At 49.1% G+C, this 18,810-nt stretch overlaps 1 protein-coding gene across 1 annotated transcript; it reads right to left on the reverse strand.

The window, feature by feature from the left end:
- Positions 1 to 8,308: 8,308 nt before the first annotated feature.
- LOC118612041 (serine/threonine-protein kinase MARK2-like) lies at positions 8,309 to 9,943 on the reverse strand. Its single transcript, XM_036233298.1, has one exon. The coding sequence runs from the start codon at positions 9,941 to 9,943 to the stop codon at positions 8,309 to 8,311; it is 1,635 nt and encodes a 544-aa protein (XP_036089191.1).
- Between the last annotated feature and the right edge of the window lie 8,867 nt (positions 9,944 to 18,810).

Consider the following 18,810-nt stretch of genomic DNA (forward strand, 5'->3'; position numbering starts at 1 on the left):
ACCTCTTTTACGTGTATGTTTTATTTTATCCTTAGTGTATCTGAGTGAGGAAGCCAAAGGCTGTGACTACTGCTCATCTTTCCAGATAAGTAAATTAAGGCAAAGTGAAACACATAGGGGTTTTTTTTAGAAGAAAAATAGTAAGACTATGTTCAGAAACCAGATATTCTGAGCTTACTGTTGGACACTGTCATTTCCAGTGAGCTCAGAGACATAAAATCTTCCAAGGAATAAAGTCACAAGGGTTGCTATGAAAGCCACGAGATGTGTTCTAAGGTAGGAATCCGAATGAGATGGGGCCGGGCCGGGGAAACGCACCCGCAGCAGTGAGCCTGCGGTCCAAGCGAGAGAGTGGGATGGCCACGGGCGGCCGAGGGTCCCCGGGGGCTGGGTCCCAGAAGGGGGACAAGGAACAGAGGCTCTCTGGGCACTGGGGTGTCATCAGCGAAGACGTGGAAACCTGTCTCTAGTGTCATTAGCGGCCGAGTGCGGCGGAGCCAGTCCTACTCTGAGCGGCCAACTCCCCCCGGAAGCTGGGTCCATTTTCCCACTGACTTAAAGATTTCCACCGAACTCATGTCTAAAACGAAGGCCCCTCAAGTGGCTTCGGGGTCAGCCCTCTGTGAAATACGGACAGGTTAGGTGTTTAGGAGACTCGGGAGTGAGAAATGGGCAATCGTGGCATGTGAGCCCAGGAGGGGACCTGACAAACGTGGTTCAACGCGTCCATCTCTCAGGGGAGGGAAGCCAGCTCAGAGAGGATGAGTGGTCCACCCCCCGGGGGCGATCATGTGCAAATACATTATTTTCTTCTGCTTATTCTCGTTTTTAAGCCCATCAAAAGTATTTGCACATCTCCAGTGGGCTTTAAATATTTAAAATTTGTGGTCTCAAATGTTGGAATGAGTAAGAATTAAGTTTTAGTTATTTTCTTCAAATGACCAAATTTTCTTTCAAGGTAGAGACTTTTTTTTTTTTTTTTTTTTTACAGTGACACAAGTTAAAGATCTCAAAAAAGGATCCAAAAGTAGAGCCTCATGTAGAGAAAAGTCTTACATGGAAAGGCTGTACTCTTGTGTCTGCTGAATAAGGCTGGCTTTTTGTTTGCAGTGCATTTCGTGGTGCAGTCCAATTCTACAGTACATTTGACTTACAAACTCTAAAAATAAGACATACTTCAGAGAAAGACGTGGGCTTGGTCAGAGTGAAAGTCATGGAATAAACAATCTCTTGCAATCGCTAACATTCCAAAATCATTTTCCAGTGTGATTGTCAAGCCAAGAACTACAAAAACCATTTTCCATAATTTTCTCTGTACGAATCAATGCAGAGAGAGAGAGAGAGAGCCCTACTTACTGATTCAAGGACAGATTTGGTTTTCAACTCCTAGGTCACCTGTTTAACATACACTCCCTCTAGAAATAACGAGGTGACAGTCCGGTTAGAACGACACCTTGCTTCTCCCTCTCTCTTCTTTGTTGGATTGTAAATTAACTTTTATTTTTAAATTATTATATATATATATAAAAACATGTTTATATAACATATAAACATTAAAAATTTTAAGTTGTTAATGTTTAGGTTATGATTCTGAATTTTCAGAAAAAACTAAAAAAAAAAAAAATGGAAGAATCTCCATCAGTTTCTCTTCTGACAAACACCACGACTCTCTCCGTCTCCGCCGGCACGGGTGGCAAGGCGCCGTGTGTAAAGTAGCCAAACCCTGATACTTCTGGAGAGAGTTGGCAGTGAAAGAGTGTGCCGACCCTCCTGAGAAACAAAAATGCTGAGTGAAAGCACCCGGTCCTCGAAACCCCGTGTTTGAGGACTACTTCTCAACGAAGCAGTCGTTCCACAAACATCTATTGAGAGTCAGCCGTGGGCCGGGGGCTGGATTTCAGAGACAGAAAGACACAGTGCCTGCCCGACGGGAGGCCCGGTCCCGCAGAGGACACAGCGAAACGGACAGAAGCCTCGCGCCGCAGCACGCGCCGGCATGCAGACGGACGGCAGTGACGGCTGGTGGCCGTGACTCGCTGGCCGAGGGCGCGGCTTCGGGCCCAGGGTGTCCTGCCAGGGCGTGGAGGAGACGGGGAGAAGTGAAAGAAGAAGGCGCGCAGCGCGGCGGCGGGAACGCTGTGATGAGATTCGGGGGAAGGCGCGGAAGTCGGGCCGATTTGACGCCCCTTTGTTTCTGTTGCCTCATCTGACCCCAAACGACAGATATTTCTGAGCCTCGCTCAGCCATTCCAGAAGTGAAGGTCCAGAACAGACCTAAACCTCGCCGGCGAAACAAAGCAGCTGAGCGTTCGATGCCCTTTCTCTCCACCCACAATGCTCCAGTTTCAAAAGGCTCAGGTGTCGCCGTGGCGACTGAGACAGTCTTATTGAAAAGGGCTTCAGAACCTGTAGGAATGAGTTCTGAATCCTGGCTAAGCCCCCGGAGGGGCTGCGGGTGTGACCCTGGCTAAGCTTCCCGACTGCCTCAGTTCCTCCCTCTGTGAAACTGAACCGAGAAGACCTAACTTGCAGGGCCGCTGTCCGGGGCCTAAGGGACAGCCCCCAGCGCGTGGCGCTCAGAGTCGGCGCCGCTATTACTGTCCGTTTTCACGCGCCCTCCAGCCTCCAGGTGACGGCGACGCCTCGGCACTCGGGACCCAGACTTGGATTCCCGAACTTGCTCTGAGAGTGAGTGCGCGTGTGCGTGTGTGTGTGTACGTGTGCGTCCTGGGCAGGGAGCACAACGGATCAGCCTACACCAGTGTTTCTCAGCCGCGGCACGATCGGCATTTTGGGCTGGATGATTCTTTGTTGTGGGGACCGTCCTGAGCATTGCAGGGTGGTAAGCAGTAACCCCCCAGCTTCTCCTGTCATTTGCTCCCTACTACAGGCCAGTAGCACTGCCCCCAATCGCCACAGTTGTGACAACCAAACATGTCCCCAGGCATTGTTAAAGGGAAGGGCAGGACTGCCCACGGCTGAGACCCGCTCTCTACCCATCGGCCTTCTGCTCCTCTTAAGAGTCGCCGAGCAGCTCAGTCACGGGGGAGAGCCGCACACCTCCGTTGCAGCTAAGGCTTCCTACATCTGCTGGACCCCAGGAAAGACCTGCTCAGAGGCCGGCCCCAGCCCGCGCTGCCCACCGCTCCTGCTCACACTCCTGCTCAGCAGCACCGGGCTCTTGGTGCTCGAGGCCAAAACGCTGTTTCCGGAACAATCTCGCTCTCCGGGCTTCCCGACCGGGCCGCCTCTGCCCTCCGCCCTCACGCTCCACTGCCTCCCGTCTCCGCATCTGTGCGTGGTGTCCCTGTAATGCCGTCACCCCCTGCGCCTCGCTGGGCTCCTTTCCCATCTTTCCCAAACAGACAAACTCTTGACCTCTCTCTTGTCCCCCAGGAGGTCTCTGTTCTCCGCCCCCCACCCACAGCCTCCCCTCCTGGTCACCCCGTCCCTTCCGCCCACGCCCCCGCAGCCACGGCTTTCCTAACTCTCGGTCCCTGGCGGCTTTCCGTGATCCTATCTGTCCACCCCTCAGCGGAACAGATTCTGAGAAGAGCATCATTTGATAACGCTCCTGGCAGAGGAACGAGTGAGTTCACCAAACACAAGCACACGTCCGACGCCCCCTGCCCCGTTTTCTAAGCTGCGTTTGCAGACATTGTGGTGTAATTTACCTTGGTCAAACACCCGCTCGCTCCAGGTCTACTGACATTTCACAAGCTAATGTCCGTACATTGGATGGTCGACTCTTTACAAAAAGGTCCATTTCATATCAGACAGGAACCACAGACTCGGACCCGTGCGCCCCGGGGCAGTTTGCTCTCTGCTTCGCTCCAAATCAGTTTTGTTTTCCACACACCTCCCTTTTTTTCTGACATTTAGCTCTCTAGTTTATAAGTTTCTTACAGCCTTCAATTCTTGCTGTAAAGTTATAATGTTTAATGAGGGAAAAAGACTTAAAGGGGTAGGAAGTAAAAAAGGGATGGAAGTGGCTGGGGGAGGGGAGGCTCTGGGGGCCTAGGGTGTATCTCATGTGCGTGACTCATGTTAAAACATATTCCCATTTTTAGGTTTATTAATGGATTTCATTGCGCCAATAAGGTCTTCAAAGAGGACCGAACATGCTTTCAGGAAGAAGTCTGGGCACATCCTGTGCTTAATGAATCCAGTTACAAAAAAGCCTTACTTGGCGTAATTAGCCTGGCTTTTTCTTCTGTGTCAAAATATAGACCAGACCACTGAGGCCTTTTCTCTTTTTTTTTAATTCCCTGGTGAACAAATTTCGGTATGCTGGTTTTCATTAAGGTTACACCTGATGACGCGTCTGAGAGTCATCGGCACGTCCAAGCCGCTTTCCCGGGCAGCCCAGGGGCTCGTGCTGGGAGTGCGGGGGGGGGGGGGGCACGGAGGCTGCCCTGCCAACCCGCCATCGGTGACCCCACTCGTCAGTGGGAATGCACGCCGTTTTCCGGTGAGAGTTGCCTGTTTGACCCCAAGGGGTGCCGAGTCTCGTCACCGCCTTTTCCATTTGCATAGGTGCATTTGGGAGCCCCTCACAGCACGCCGGCTGCTCTCTGGAGGACATTTTAGTTCTGTCTACGGCCGTGCATCTTCCTGTGCTAACTAACAGCTGTACAGATTTCTGGAGTACACACTGACCCGAACACCACCTATAGACTTTAGTAACAGAGCAGAAAACTTGAGCCAAAGACTATCTCACTCCATTCTTATTTTACCTCTACTGATGCCCATCCGGATTGGGTTCCAATCCCAGCTCCGCCATTTTCTGGCTGAGCGACTTGGAGCAAGTTACTTCGTGCCTTTGTCTCTCTGTAAAATGTGTTTCACAGGGTTTTCATATCCAGGTTGGAAACTGACCTGTATTATCCCACCTCACTCCCACTAAATAGTTCGTTAAGATAAGCACCTTTGGATGAGGCTAATGGGTGCTCTAATGCAGTAGTTTTCAAAATATTTTTATCCCCTCCCCAAAGAATGTTGGAAAATGTTGTAACCCTCATGCTTAAAAAAATCTGTGACACCTAAAATTTTTTGTCAACCATGTAATTTGATGCAAAAGATGCGATTTCGATTGTTGCCTAGATATTGGTACTATTATATTACTCTTTTAAATATATTCGCTGGACTACAAATACCACCGTTATTTTATAAGCATTGTCACTTGATCGAAACATACACGTATGAGAATTTAAGCAATTACTACACAGAACACGTACGCTTTCACGGGACGTGTGTTTCAGAGTGCCTCCGACGCCTCCCAGCGCGCGTCCTGTGGGAGCATCTTTCTCTCAGGGGAGTGGAAGTGAGCACCGGTGGCCTGGAAGAGAGCCCAGGACTCGGGCCAGAATCGCACCTCAGTCCTGTCCCAGGGGCAGCTGCCTTTTTCCGCAGGTCACTTAACTTCTGTTTCCCATCTTTGTGAACTGGAAATAATAATGCAACACGTGGCCCGTTTCCTGCCCCGAGTTGCAGAAAGGGTTCACCTAAGACAATGTAAAAATGTTTTGTGTGCATTAAAAACAAAACACAATGGTTAATTACCATTATTAGTTAAAGAGGGAAATGCCTGCTCTAAAATGTTGATCTCTGAGGCCCGAAATTTAAATGGCAGTTTGATCATTATAATGCCCTTTTAATTTGACCTGCCTGGTATCACTCTAGGCTTATTGGTATCGAAGACATTTTTTCAAAACATTTTTCAAAAGAAAAATATAAGGGTCATTTAGGGATCTTTGAAGTAATCTTTAAAAAAAAATTAAAAGATGCCTATCAGCCTCAGTGATTTAATGCTCACTCGTGGGGGAAGCTAGCTCTAGGGCAGCCCGCAGCAAGGACCTGGACCCCAAAAAAGGCGAACCACCCACTCCTCACCTGGGAATGGAGATGTAGGTCAGAATCACACCCTGTGTGCACATAGCCTAGCAGCTTCTGGTTTTAAGGACTTTTCATCTTAGGCTCTAAGGATAAAAAAAAAAGGAGATCTCTCTAAAAAGTAAACAAGGAACTAAGCAAGTGAGGGAAGAAGGGAAAAGAAAAATGCAAGAATGCAGAACGTTTGAAGTCTGCCCATCTTGATTCCATCAGTTAAATGCTCTGGAGAGCACTCTGAGCAACCTGGGCCCTCTGTTGTCAGCCCTGGGCGCGTGGGTGGGTCCCGGGGTGGAGGTGAGGTGGGGCCCCGCCCCCTGACGGGTCCCACAGCTCAGCTATGCTTTCAAGTTTACCTCAACGCTCCTTTCCTTGAGTTCTCAATCTCGCCGTGGCTATCCTTTAAAGTTGACACGAGAACAAAGTGATTTTACTGTTGGGTAAATCTTCTGCTAGAAGAGCAAATTGTCCCCGTGCAGGTGGCGTCTCTCTTCTCTTCCTGGTGGAGTATTTAGCCACCACGTCTCACAGAGGAAGCTTGGAAACTCATCGCTCCGGAGAGCAAGTCCGCAAAACGTACACCGGGACTGAGCGTGGGGCCTAAACCACGGCAGGACCGTTTCTGAAGTTTCCCTCCCTCCCCTCCCACGCCTTTCTTCCTTTCTTCCCTTTTCTTCTTCCTTCCTTCCTTCTTTTCCACTTCCCTCCCCCTTCCTTATCTGCCTTATCTTTTTCTCTCCCTCTCGCTTCTTTTCTTTTTTTTCTTAGAAAAATAATTTTTCACTCTCTGGCTTTCTCATAGTACTAAAAACATTAAGAGAAATACGGATAAGGAAACACAAAAATCAAAATCAAAACATCTAGATCACTTCCTCCAAAAATCATCTCAGTTAATGTTCTTCCGGACTATCAACCTGTCTCTCACTTTGTGTACAGCTTGGGTCAAAACAGTATCTTATTTCTCTCAATTAGACCCAATTCTGAATAGAACCTTCTAATTGTCTTCCTCAATAAAAGGACTTTAGTCTTATCTACAAGAAGCTAATCTTGTAACATGTGATTTTCAGATTAGAGTTATCTGAGAAGGCCAGTACCAAAGTTTCTGTTCATGAAGCTGATTTGTGGTTGACATTTAAAGGGTCTGAGTAGAGGCTGAGATGAGAGCTCTCTGAGCAGACTTGTCTGGTCCTGAGGGTATGATTGAAAAGTGTGCATTAAGGTAGCCTTCCAATATGCCCATCATATATAGCCTCCTCTCTTTGCAAGACCCATTATTCTTTGTGCCACAGGAATTCTGGAAGATTCTCCAATGGAAATATGCCTGCTTAAACCCATCAAACCCTCATCAGGCATTTGTAACACCCTGACTTGTAATAGATTATCAGTTTCTGGGAAGAGAGTAAGTCCCTGACAAAGGTATAGATTGAGGTGGAGGAAAAAGAGAATAGAGAGTTGTGGAAAGGGAAAGATGCTGAAAAAAAAAAGAAAAAAAAAAAAAAACAAGATTCTGAGGACGGGGACTTCCTCCCACACACTGGATGGTCTAATTGCAAGGACAAGGAACACACTCAACTGCAAGCGCATGTGCACGCACATGCGGGAAGGAGGGAGGGAGGATTATTGCAAAGATCCAATATCCTTAGAGTTATGAGGACATGAAGTGCAGCAGGTGCTGGGCAGTAATTCAGCAACAGAAGCACCTCTCCTCCCTCTCTGCCAAATGTGTTCCTCTACCCTGCAAGCAACTTCTACTCACTTGGCATTTGGTCCCAAAAGGTCTCAGCCTCTAACGTCAAGTACTCAGTGCGGCTGGCAATTATTTCTGTGTCTCTTAATTCAAATTCCCTAGCTTAGTGGCTCCCAAATCTGCCCGGTCATTGAAATTGCTTGGGGCTTTATGAAACATAAATTCCTGGAGTCACATCCCAGTTGACTCAATCAGATCTCTGGAGAGATAGTAGTAGACCAGAGCATCTCCACTTGGGCAGACTCCGTTAGAGCTGCATTGTAGCCTCTAGACTAAAAACCTGGTAGGACAACAAATGGGGGGGGGGGTGCGCGCGTGCGCGCGCATGTGCAGAAGGTGGAGAGGTAAGAATGTGCTTCTAAACCCTAATTTAAAAGCCAGTAACCTTGATCGCAGGTGTTGGAATGCTGCGAAAAGAGCAAGTCTCTTTCCGTTGGAGTGCCGCTGGGCCGAGGGCATGTGACAGCGGCCGGTGGCGTTGGTGACCATCTTGCTTTCTTAAAGGAAAAGTGCCCACCGCGCTGCCGCCCCTGCAGCCGTGCGCGTCCGCCCGCTGGCCACCTTCGCCCGCAGGGCTGGGCGCCCTGGCGCTGGGCGTCTCCCGTTGGGGAGCCCAGCTTGAGCTGCCTAAGGGGAGCCTCTGTCGGGAGCCCTGCTTGGGCCGTCCACGACTTAAAGGGGCGACACCCTGGTGCGTTTCCTGCGGCGGCGGCGGCGCGGCCTGGACTGCCTAAAGCAGAACTTGCTTGAGACGAAGTTCAGGAACCTCCGTGCCAGCCCCCGCCAGCACCCGCTGGGGATGTCTGGAGTCCCAGCTCTGTCGCTACCGCTCCGGCCGCCACCGCCACCACCGTCATCGCCATCGCCTTCACCACCGTCATCGCCATCGCCTTCACCACCGTCATCGCCATCGCCTTCACCATTGTCATCGCCACCACCACCACTGTCATCGCCACCGCCTTCACCACTGTCATCGCCACCGCCCCCACCGTCATCGCCACCGCCTTCACCACCATCATCGCCACCTGGGCTGCTGGGGCGGGTGCCGTGGGCGGGGGGCGAGTCCCCGGGGCCACACGAGGGGACTGGGCTAGGGGTGGCCGCCCCCGACTCCGGGCCGGGTGGGGGCGTGGCCGTGCTGGACGCGGGGCTGGCCGGGGGACACGCAGGCCCTTGTGCCTGCTGCCCCGACTCCTGGCGCTGGGAGCTGAGCCCGGTGCACCATGCCTCCGTGTCGCCAGCTGAGGAGGAACCACTGCTTTCTGAGGGGAGGTCCTGGGGATGGAGGGACTGCACCAGGATAGTGCGACCCTTCACCTCGTGCTTGGCAGCGCGCAGCATGACATACGTGGCCATGACGCTGTTGTATTTCCTGCCCTTTACTGAGTCTCGGATCCGCTCGCACTCGAACCCCAGCTCTGTCATCTTCTGCATCACCCCGGGGTCCATGTCCTCAGAGGGCGGCTCGCGGTACGGCTGGAGCCACTCTTCCTGGCCCTTGTTCAGCCACGGGTGGGGCATGACTTCAGTCAGGCTCCCCCTCTCCGCGGGCTCCAGGTTCATCAGTTTCTTGAGGAGGGCCTGGCCCAGCAGCGAGACGCCCTTGGGCGGCTCGTACTTCCCGGTCATGATCTGCCGGCGTATGCTCCAGAAGTCCGCGCCGTGGAAGGGCAGGGTCGTGGTGAGCATGTTGTACAGCACCACGCCCAGGCTCCACACGTCCACCGCGGGGCCGTCGTACTCCAAGCCCAGGAACAGTTCCGGGGCGGCGTAAGGCAACGTGCCGCACAATGTCCTCAGCTTGCCATCGCCAAATTGTATGCTCAGCCCAAAGTCCGCAAGTCTGACGGTCCTCTGCGCATCGAAGAGCACGTTCTCCGGCTTCAGGTCCCGGTGGACGATGCCCTTCTGGTGGCAGTATTGCACGGCGGACACCAGCTGGCGGAAGGGGCCTCGGGCCTGGTCCTCCGTCATGGGGCCGTGGGTCTCCAGGTAACTGAACAAGTCGCCCCCACTCACGTACTCCATGACGAGGAATCGGAACCGCTTGGTGTCGATCACCTCGAACAGCTTGACGATGTTCGGGTGATCCAAGATCCTCATACAGTCCAGTTCCCGCTCCTGAAGTTTCTGGAGTTTGGGGGTGTTTTGCCAGCGGATGACTTTAACAGCCACCTGTGTGCCGGTCGGGATGTGCCGGCCCAGCCTCACCTTAGCGAAGCTGCCATGGCCAATGGTATCCAGGAGCTCATAGTGGCCAATACGGGCCACTTGGTCACTGGGGCTGGCGGCACGGTCCTGCGACATGGTGACTATCTAACTTTCTTATAGAACGGTATTAGCAGTGCTGGCACCCAAGTTTATTAACGATGCTAACAGACAACGCTAGCTCTGCTAACTAATGCTAACGCTAGTAAACTATGCTAGGAAACGATAACTATACTGTGCTAACTCCCTGGACTAACCGCATGCCAAGTGTAATAACTACGAGCAGTGCTCTCACTAAAAAAGGAAAGACCCCATGAGAAAAACGAAACAATGACAAAAGAAAAAATGACCAAAAAAAATTGAGGAAGTTAAAAAAAAATGAGAAAAAAGAGAAAACTGAGGGGGAAAAAAAATAAAGAAAATGGGGAAAGAGAGCGAAGGAAAATAATAACCACCAAAGAAGAAAAAAGAAATAAGAGCAAACGGGAAAACTCGAATGAGTGTGCGGTGCGGAGGGAGAACGCAAGCCAAAATGTCCGAGTCCGACAGGTCACCACAAATCAGCTTCCTGTGCTCTAAGGACAAAATCCTCAGCCCAGCCAGGGCCTTATATAGTTTTCTGTAATTTCGTCACAATGGTGTTTGATGACGTCAGAGCAAGAAACGGGCCAATCACAGGTAAGGAGAAGCCATGGCCGTTTTCCCCCTTGGTCTCGAGACCCCTTTTCTCAGAGAAGCAGCAGGGGCCTAATAGCCTTGTGTGGGGGGGACATTAAAGGCGAAGACGCCAGCACAGAGGCCGCCGGCAAAGCCGGGAGGGCAGCAGGGTGTGCACGTGTGTGCGGCGGGTGGCAGGTGACGATGGCGCCCTGTCCGACTCTGCTAGAAAGGCCGGTAACGGCCGTTACCGGTCTTGGAACGTCGGGGGAGGGGGAGCTGCGTTTCCGTTGGGGCGCGCGCCGCCGGCGGCCGTTGGCGGCCATCTTGCTTCCTTAAAGGGCAAGGCCGGCAGCATGGGGGGCGGGGCGGGGGCGGGGCGGGGCGGGGCGGGGGCGGGGCGGGGGCGGGGCGGGGGCGGAGTCGGCGGGGCCAAGAGGTCGCCAGAGCCCGTCCCAGCTGCCGCCATCCGGCCCGGTGGTTCTGACGAAGTCCAAGGATGGCGTCTCAGGCCAGAGGGCGCACGGCCGCAGTCTGCAGGGAGGGTCTAGTACGGAGTAGCCAACACTTTGTCTCTCTGAAGCATCGAGTTTATTACAAGATTTGCAAATACCAAGTACTTTAATAAGAACGATCTGCCCCCCTCCCCCCGCCCCTCCCCGCCACGCGCACACACGCAAACATGAAAGATGATCAGGGGAGGGGAGAAGCGCCCCGGGAAGGAAAGTCCAGGCTCCGAAGTGTCACCCAGGTGGGGGCTGAGCAGTGCACCCGCAATGAGCTTTCTGTGGGTGACAGGTCACATTGCAGCTCGTAAGAATCATCTGTAGGTTAGGAGAAATAGTGTGTGACAATTCATTGGGTAGATGGTTATAATGGCTCTTGTAAATTGATGAAGAGGCTTGAATTGCCATTTTTAAAGCAAATTTAGAAATGGTTCATTTTCATTGGTCAATGAGGTGTCTCTGAGGTCAAAGATGGCATCCCTCCCTTTAAATATGATCGAGGCTTTAACAAATTCAAACTGATCCGGAGCAGCGGGCAGAGCCGAGGGACAGATGGAAGACAGCTTAGAGGCTCTTCCATCTGTGACCCCAGTCAAATCTTCCCTCCACTTCCCAGGTCGCCCAGATGTGCTGGAATGCCCTTCTCTGTCGCAGAACTCTCTTTTATCATTCAACATGCTAAGAAATGTTGCCTTGACCGGGAATGCTGTCTTTTCTTTTTGCCGGGTGGATAGGGGCTGATGACTACTGGTAATAGATGCCTAATCGATCACTCCGTCTTCTGTGCTGTCCTCTCGATTGTATGGCAGACATCTAGACTCGCTTTGCTTTCTCTCACATCGACCACAGTGGCTAGCACATAACCGTTACTCAATAAATCCTTAGAGAACAAGAATTGAAAAAAAAAGAAAAAAAAAAGAATTGTATCGATGGCTGGGGCGGGGGGGGGGGGTAGACATAAGGACTTTCGCTCCAGTTTATTTTATGACAGTTAAAATACTGCACACGGACGGTGAAAATATAGCAGAACACAAGGTGTCGCAGTATGAATGACCGAAACAGGAAAATGCTGTGTGGGAGATACTCCCCTTGAATGACGGTGCTGAACGAAAAGAAAGCAAACCAGTTGGCGTGAAGGAGGGTGAGGGACTGTGACTTTAGGGGTTCCTCACACTCTGTCCGGGTCAGAGCACCCGGCCTACTTTCTCGTACACGTGCCCATTCTTAGGTGTTTCCATTGTACATGGGATAATGTACGGGCTGGCAGGGTGGGGAGGACAAGGGGAAGAGGCAGTGAGAATAAAGAATTGCCCTGAGGTGCCTGAGCAAGCTGGAAGGAGAGAGGAGGGAGCTGTTGTAGGTGGACGTGTGCTGTCTCCCAAATCCATGCCGAGCCCCTGACCCCCAGAAGCTCAGAATGCGCCTGTATTCGGAAATCAGGTTATTGCGGATGGCATTAGTTAAGTCAGATGAGGTCACTGGGGTGGGTCGCTAGGCTTCGGCAGCACACACACTAAAATAAAAAGGGGAAATTTGGACATCGAGACACGCAAACAGGAACGCACTGTGTTGACAGGAAGGAGGCCACCTGCGAGCCAAGCAGAGGGGCCTGGGGCGGGCCCCTCCCCCACAGTCTTCAGGAGGGGCGGACCCGCCCACACCTTGATTCAGGACTTGTGGCCCCCAGAACTGTGAGAAAATACATTTCTATCCTTTAAGCCACCCAGTCGGTGGTACTTTGTTACGGCAGCCCCAGAAAATTAATCTAGGAATGAAAGAGAATGTGTGTCTACACGTGAAAGAATGATTTCCTAAGACGGGACGAATCGAAATGCCCGCTGTGAAATACTGAGCGGGGAGGAAGGCCTGCTGGTGGAAGACAGTTCTGAGGAGAGGACAGTGATGGGTTCCCAGATGGAGCCAGCAGATAGCGCTGCGGGTGGGACCAGGCCCCGGGGTGCGCGAGGGAACCTGGCTGGTGGGTCTTCCCATCTTGGCAGGGATTTGCAGGTGGAGTAGCCAGGACCTGGTAATTGCTAAACACGCAGATAGCTGCTGTGTCCGGCATCCTCTGTGATTCTTGGAAGTCTGCAAACAGGGGCTTGTGGGAAATATTTCTGGTGCTTAAAATCTAGACAGCTGTGCAGTATAGTACCCAGGCATGGACTTTGAATTTTTGCCACATCTGACTAAAAGTGCAAACTCAGAGAGGTTGTGATGGAGGCTGTGCCTTTCTCTTTGCATAGCATCTTACACAAAGTTGGGAAATGGGTGTTCTTTGTGATCATAATTTTATCTTTTTAAGCTTACTAAAAGGATAATTTTTTCTTTAAAATTTACATTTTAAGCCAATAGTATCTACGAAGTCTGTATTTATATCTAATTAAATCATTGAGGTATGCCCCCCTTTTTAGAATATTTTTAATATTCTAAACATTTTTAATATTCTAATATTAGAATATTATGTATATATAATCTCCAAAAATAACCAGAGAAATAACAAGTGTTTACAAAGCACATTCATATGAGAGCCCGTGGTGTTAATGTAGATCTTACTGTCCCTATTTTACAGATGAAAAAAAAAAACAGACTTGTAGAGTTTAAACTCAAATAGGGAGCAGCAAAAAAAAAAAAAAAAAAAAAAAAAAAAAACCGAAAACTCAGTTCTTCTGATCCCCCATTCAATATTCTCTGTCATTAATTAGATGTTTAAGAATGTAAGTGATTGCTTGAAATGCAAATCAAAACCACAATGAGATATTACCTCACACCTGTTAGGATGGCTATCGTAAAAAAGACAAAAAATAATAAAGGTGTTGACAAGGATGCGGAGGAAAGGGAGCCCTTGCTCTTGGTGGTGGGAGTATAAACTGGTGCAGCCGCTGTTGAAAACAGTATGGAGATCCTTCAAAAAATTAAAAATAGAACTACCTCGTGATCCAGCAGGTTCACATCTCAGTATGTTTCTGAAGGAGATGAGGACACTAACTCAAAAATATACCTGCCCCTCACGTTCATTGCACCACCGTTCACAACAGCAAAGACGTGGACACCGAGCTGTCCGCCAGTGGGCAAATGGATGCAGAAGATGTGACGTGTTCAGACACACACAGCGCGATGTTATCCAGCCACCAAGAAGGAGGGCAATCCCGCCATTCGCAGCCATGGGGATGGGCCTTGAGGACATTGTGCTAAGTGATGAAAGTCAGACAGACAAAGACAAATATTGTACGATATGTAGAATCCAAAAGAGACAAATTGGGCTCGTGGATATAGGGAACAGGTTGGTGATTGCCAGAGGCAGAGGGTGGGAGGTGGGTGAAATGGGTAAAGGCACGAACTTCCAGTTATGAAATGAGTGTCATGTAGATAAGGGAGGTGATATAAAAGTCTAGTGACTGTAGTTAATAACATCGTATCGTCTATTTGAAAGTTGCTAAGAGAATGAATCTTAAACGTTCTCATCATAAGAAAAAAAATCGTAACGAAAAAGAGAGTCTAAGGAACGGATAGAAAATGATCCCACATGGTACCATGTCTCGGTTTTTTAATGGTCTAACTATGCGTTATTTGTCAAGATACTTATAATAAAAAGCCTGTGAAATTTTAGAAATCTAGTGTTGATTATGTAATTAGTTTTCTGACTGGAAAACAAGGTAGACTCTTGAGATTGCACAGAATGGGTTTGAATATCTCTAGTTTGGGCAAGTTATTTAATGTCATTGCACTTCAATTTCCTTAACTAAAAAAATTCATAGTAATACTTGAACCATTAGCTTCGACAAGATACATTTAGTATGGTTCTTGGTACCAAATAGTCCTTAAGAAACGGTAGCTCCATTATCCCCTATAAATACGTGAGCATCTGGAGGCATAGCGTGCAAAGAACATGTTTCCTCTCAAGCAAATGTCTAGGATCAAGGTCAAAGTCATTATGTGCAGCCGTGGACGGCCTTCACACCCACGCAGGGCTGCCAGGCATGTCAGCGGGCACACTCCCTTCCCACTCACTTCTCAGAACTAAATGGAGCAGGAACATTCCTCTCCCTTGAAGCGGTTCGTTTCTCCCCGGCTTGTTGTGTGGCAGGCACTTCTTAGGGCTTTGTCCTTTTCTCTGACTAGTGGGAGTTTTGCATGTAGGAAGAAAGAACAATTTGCTACGAAGATCCCTGCTGTGAAGCAGAGAGGGTTATTTTACCGTAAAAGGAGCAAATTACATGACTTCTTTAATGTCATCCAGATGATTTTCTCCTTTTCATTTTTTAAGCTTTGCTTACAATTCCGCGGTATTTCCTAGCGGCCCGGGCTTAACTTTGCACTATCTATAGCGTCGACCATCATAAATAATGTTTGCAGGGCATGGATTTTCTGGCTGTGCCTTTTTTAATTTCAGAATTCCATTTCATATGAACCCCTTATATACAGATGAATGCTATGTAGTTTACAAAGTGTTTAATGTATGTTAGTTCATAGGATGTTAGTGCTGGATGTGTTGACTAGGGGTCAGCCAGACATTTTTTTTGTGAAGGGCCTGGTAGTAAATAGTTTAAGCTTTGCAGGCCATATAGTTTTTATCTCTTGCACCTACTCAACTCTGTGCTCGCAGAGTGAAAACAGCCCTAGACAGTACTTAAACAAATGGGCGTGGCTGCGTTCCAATAAAACTTTATTTATGGACACTGAAATTTGAATTTAATTTCCACATGACACAAAATAATCTTTAAAGAGCTTTCCCTTAGCTCCTAGTCGGTATAAAAATCGACATAATTTATCTATCTCTAAACTAGAATATAGTTACGGAACCAGTGTTGGATCTGCTGGTTCCTTATAGAGCTCTTCAAGGCTCTTGGTTTAAAGCTGGGATTCTGGAGCACAAAGTTTAAATATTTTTCTCAAAGTCATACAGCTAGTGAGTTATGGAGACAAAGCCATATTTTCTACCTCCCCGTTCCTCAGTCGGATTTTTCAAAGCCTTGTCAGTCTTCAGTAATCTCCGTGACTGATTCACGTCCACGCAGGCATATGATGAACTTTCGATTCATCTGTGGACATAAATGTCAGTCTCCAAATGAGCTCTTCTGATCTCGACTTGGAGACTTGGACTCTGAGAAATGACTTCCTCAACTGTCTTACTTGCAGCCCACTATTAGGGTCAAATAAAGCACGTGAGACCTCTCTCATGACTTATACTGCTACTTAAGTTGAGTATTAGGATTTTTGAGCTCAAAGCATCCTTGGAGATTTTCTTGGCTCACACTTTCAAATTATATGGGAGAAACTGAGGTCCAGAGAGCTTAAGTGAACTGCCCGAGGTCAGCCATCGGCAGCATCTAGAAGCCAGGTCAGAGCTGTTTTAATTGTATCAGGTACTTTATGAAAAGGAATTTTATTACAATTAAAGCGTACCTTTTGTGTTAAAGTCCAGAGAATAAATATGGTAATTACCTTTAATTACCAACTCGTTCTTATTATATATCTGAGCTACACTAGATAGACAAACACTATTTGATTCTTTCTTTATCCCTATTTTACATATCAGGAAGCTGAGGCTTGAAGAGTTTACATCACCAAGAAGTGACAGAGCCACAGCCGAAATCTACTTTTCTCTTTAAGACTTGAGCTCCTCACTTCCCATGTCACCTCTGTTGGGTGCTTTTGTCTTAAGCCACAGAAATCTCAACAAACTGGTGTCAATTATAAGAAGGATTTATTGGGGCAGTGACTTCAAGCGTCATTCAGTCAGTGCCCTGTGGTCCCCTGGTCTGGCTTGTTGGCGAAGAGCTCAGGCTGACTTCACGCAGGTCACTTGTCCTCATTCCCATCTATGAAGGGCAAGGGTGAAACGAAATCATCTACCCAACAAATGCCCTGATCCTGGGCTCCGTTTGGACCAATCCCTGGGCTGATCCAAAGGCTGGGGATGGAATTAATCCTCAGAACCCATCCCCAGAGCCAGGAGTGAGGTTAGTGCACCCAAGATGAACTGCTGTCACACAAGAGCTGGAAGGAATGTCCCCTCGGGGGCTGTTAGAAAAAGAAGGGGAGAATAAATATTTTACAGGCAACCAGTGCATTTACTTAACTACCTATGTAGCCACATCACATTTATTTAATTGATAGAGTCGAAGACGTACAACTGGCACCATAAACCTCTGTCAAGGTGCCCCTGACCGCTTGCTGTAAGGTGGCGGGGGAAGCATTGCTAAGATGCATTATGCACGGCAATGTTCAACAAGTGTTTTTGGATTCTTGCCTGCACTTCAGGCATTATTAAACGAATAGGTATCAGCCCATTGAGGCAGGACCTTCCCACAAGGTATGCAAGCTCTTCCCAGAGGCTAAATTTGCACTTTCCGGGGAGAAGGTGAAGGGACCCACAGTGACGCGGTCCTGGCCTTTATAACCCAAACTCAGCCCTCTCGTCTGCTCAGCTCAGGGTCAGGGCCGCAGACATCCCCGCTACCCGCTCTTGGCACAGCGCTCATCCCGTGGCGATGACTGCTACATGTCTGACATCCCCATGAGACCTCCGTCTCCTTGGGGAAGGACCAGCTTTCACCCATCTTTGGCTCCCGGCCTGGAGTAGCATCTCACCCATGGAAGCGAAAGACCGCCACCAACTGAGCAGTGCCAGCTCTGAGGGGAGGGCCGGGCCCGAGCCCCCCGGAGCACTGGGGAGCCAGTGAGTTCTGAACTGCCTCGTCCACGAGAGGAGAGAGTTGACATCGGCCTCCCAGGACTGTGGAAAAGCGTGTCGTAAAATGTAAAGTGAAGAAAGTGTTACCTCTTTCCATCTGTCATTCATTCCAAGGCGCACGTTTCCTCGTATTTTCAGATCTCTGAAACCAAGATCCATGCCTGCAGTGCACTGGACGTGTGTGCCGCCCACATTCGTCTGTTGAAACCTAACGCCCAAGGCGATGGGATAAGGAGGCGGGGCCCTTGGGAGGCGATCAGGCCACGGGGTTGGAGTCTCACGAATAGGACTCCCCAGCCCCTTTGCCAGTGATGCGAGACCCAGAAGGCACTGTCTATGAACCAGGAAGCAGGCTGTCACCAGACACCAAATCTGCCAGCCCCCTGACCTTGGATTTCCCAGCCTCCAAACATGTGAGGAAAAAATGTCTGTTATTTACAAGCTGCCCAGTATACATACGCATTTTGTTAGAGCTGATGGGAATGGCCCTGGGATCCACGTGCGAGCATCCGCCATACTTTAATTGATAGTGTTTTGCCTTATGCCTTAGGTACTGTATCTTAGTATTACACAAAATAATGGTGAATCTCACAGTTAAAAGTGGCCTTTATCGACAAAATATGATGATATCACTACCCATGCAGTGTTCTGCCTCTGACGAATGTCCCCAAATAGGCTTAAGAATCAACTATTCTATTTACCAACCTCAAGAGAGTCCTTTACACCCCTCACCGCACCCCGGGTCTTGAATAACTCCCTATCCATTTTATATTTTAAATGTACCCAAATCTTTTTGAAAATTGTTTGTATTTAGTGCGGTGATTAATCTTGTTTTTATTTTCCGTGATCATCTCACCATCACCACTGAGCTTGAAAGACGAAATCTGCACTGTTTGGAAAGAGCAATTTTAGTTCTAATCCCATTTTGCCACTAATGAGCTACATGTTTAATCTCTGTCATCTGCAAAACTGGGGTGCCAATATTGTCTTCACAGTTACGCAAGGTCAAACACGATCATATATGTAGATGTCCTCTAAAATCACAGCATCCTGGAATCTGACGAACGGCGTCTGTTCTCTGTAATTTTGCGCATCTTGGACAGCTT

This window comes from Rousettus aegyptiacus, unplaced genomic scaffold, assembly GCF_014176215.1.
Source record: "Rousettus aegyptiacus isolate mRouAeg1 unplaced genomic scaffold, mRouAeg1.p scaffold_m13_p_15, whole genome shotgun sequence".
Lineage (NCBI taxonomy): Eukaryota > Metazoa > Chordata > Mammalia > Chiroptera > Pteropodidae > Rousettus > Rousettus aegyptiacus.

Coding starts and splice junctions, on each gene's coding strand:
- LOC118612041 (XM_036233298.1), bottom strand. CDS start 9,943: ATGTCGCAGGACCGTGCCGCCAGCCCCAGTGACCAAGTGGCCCGTATT.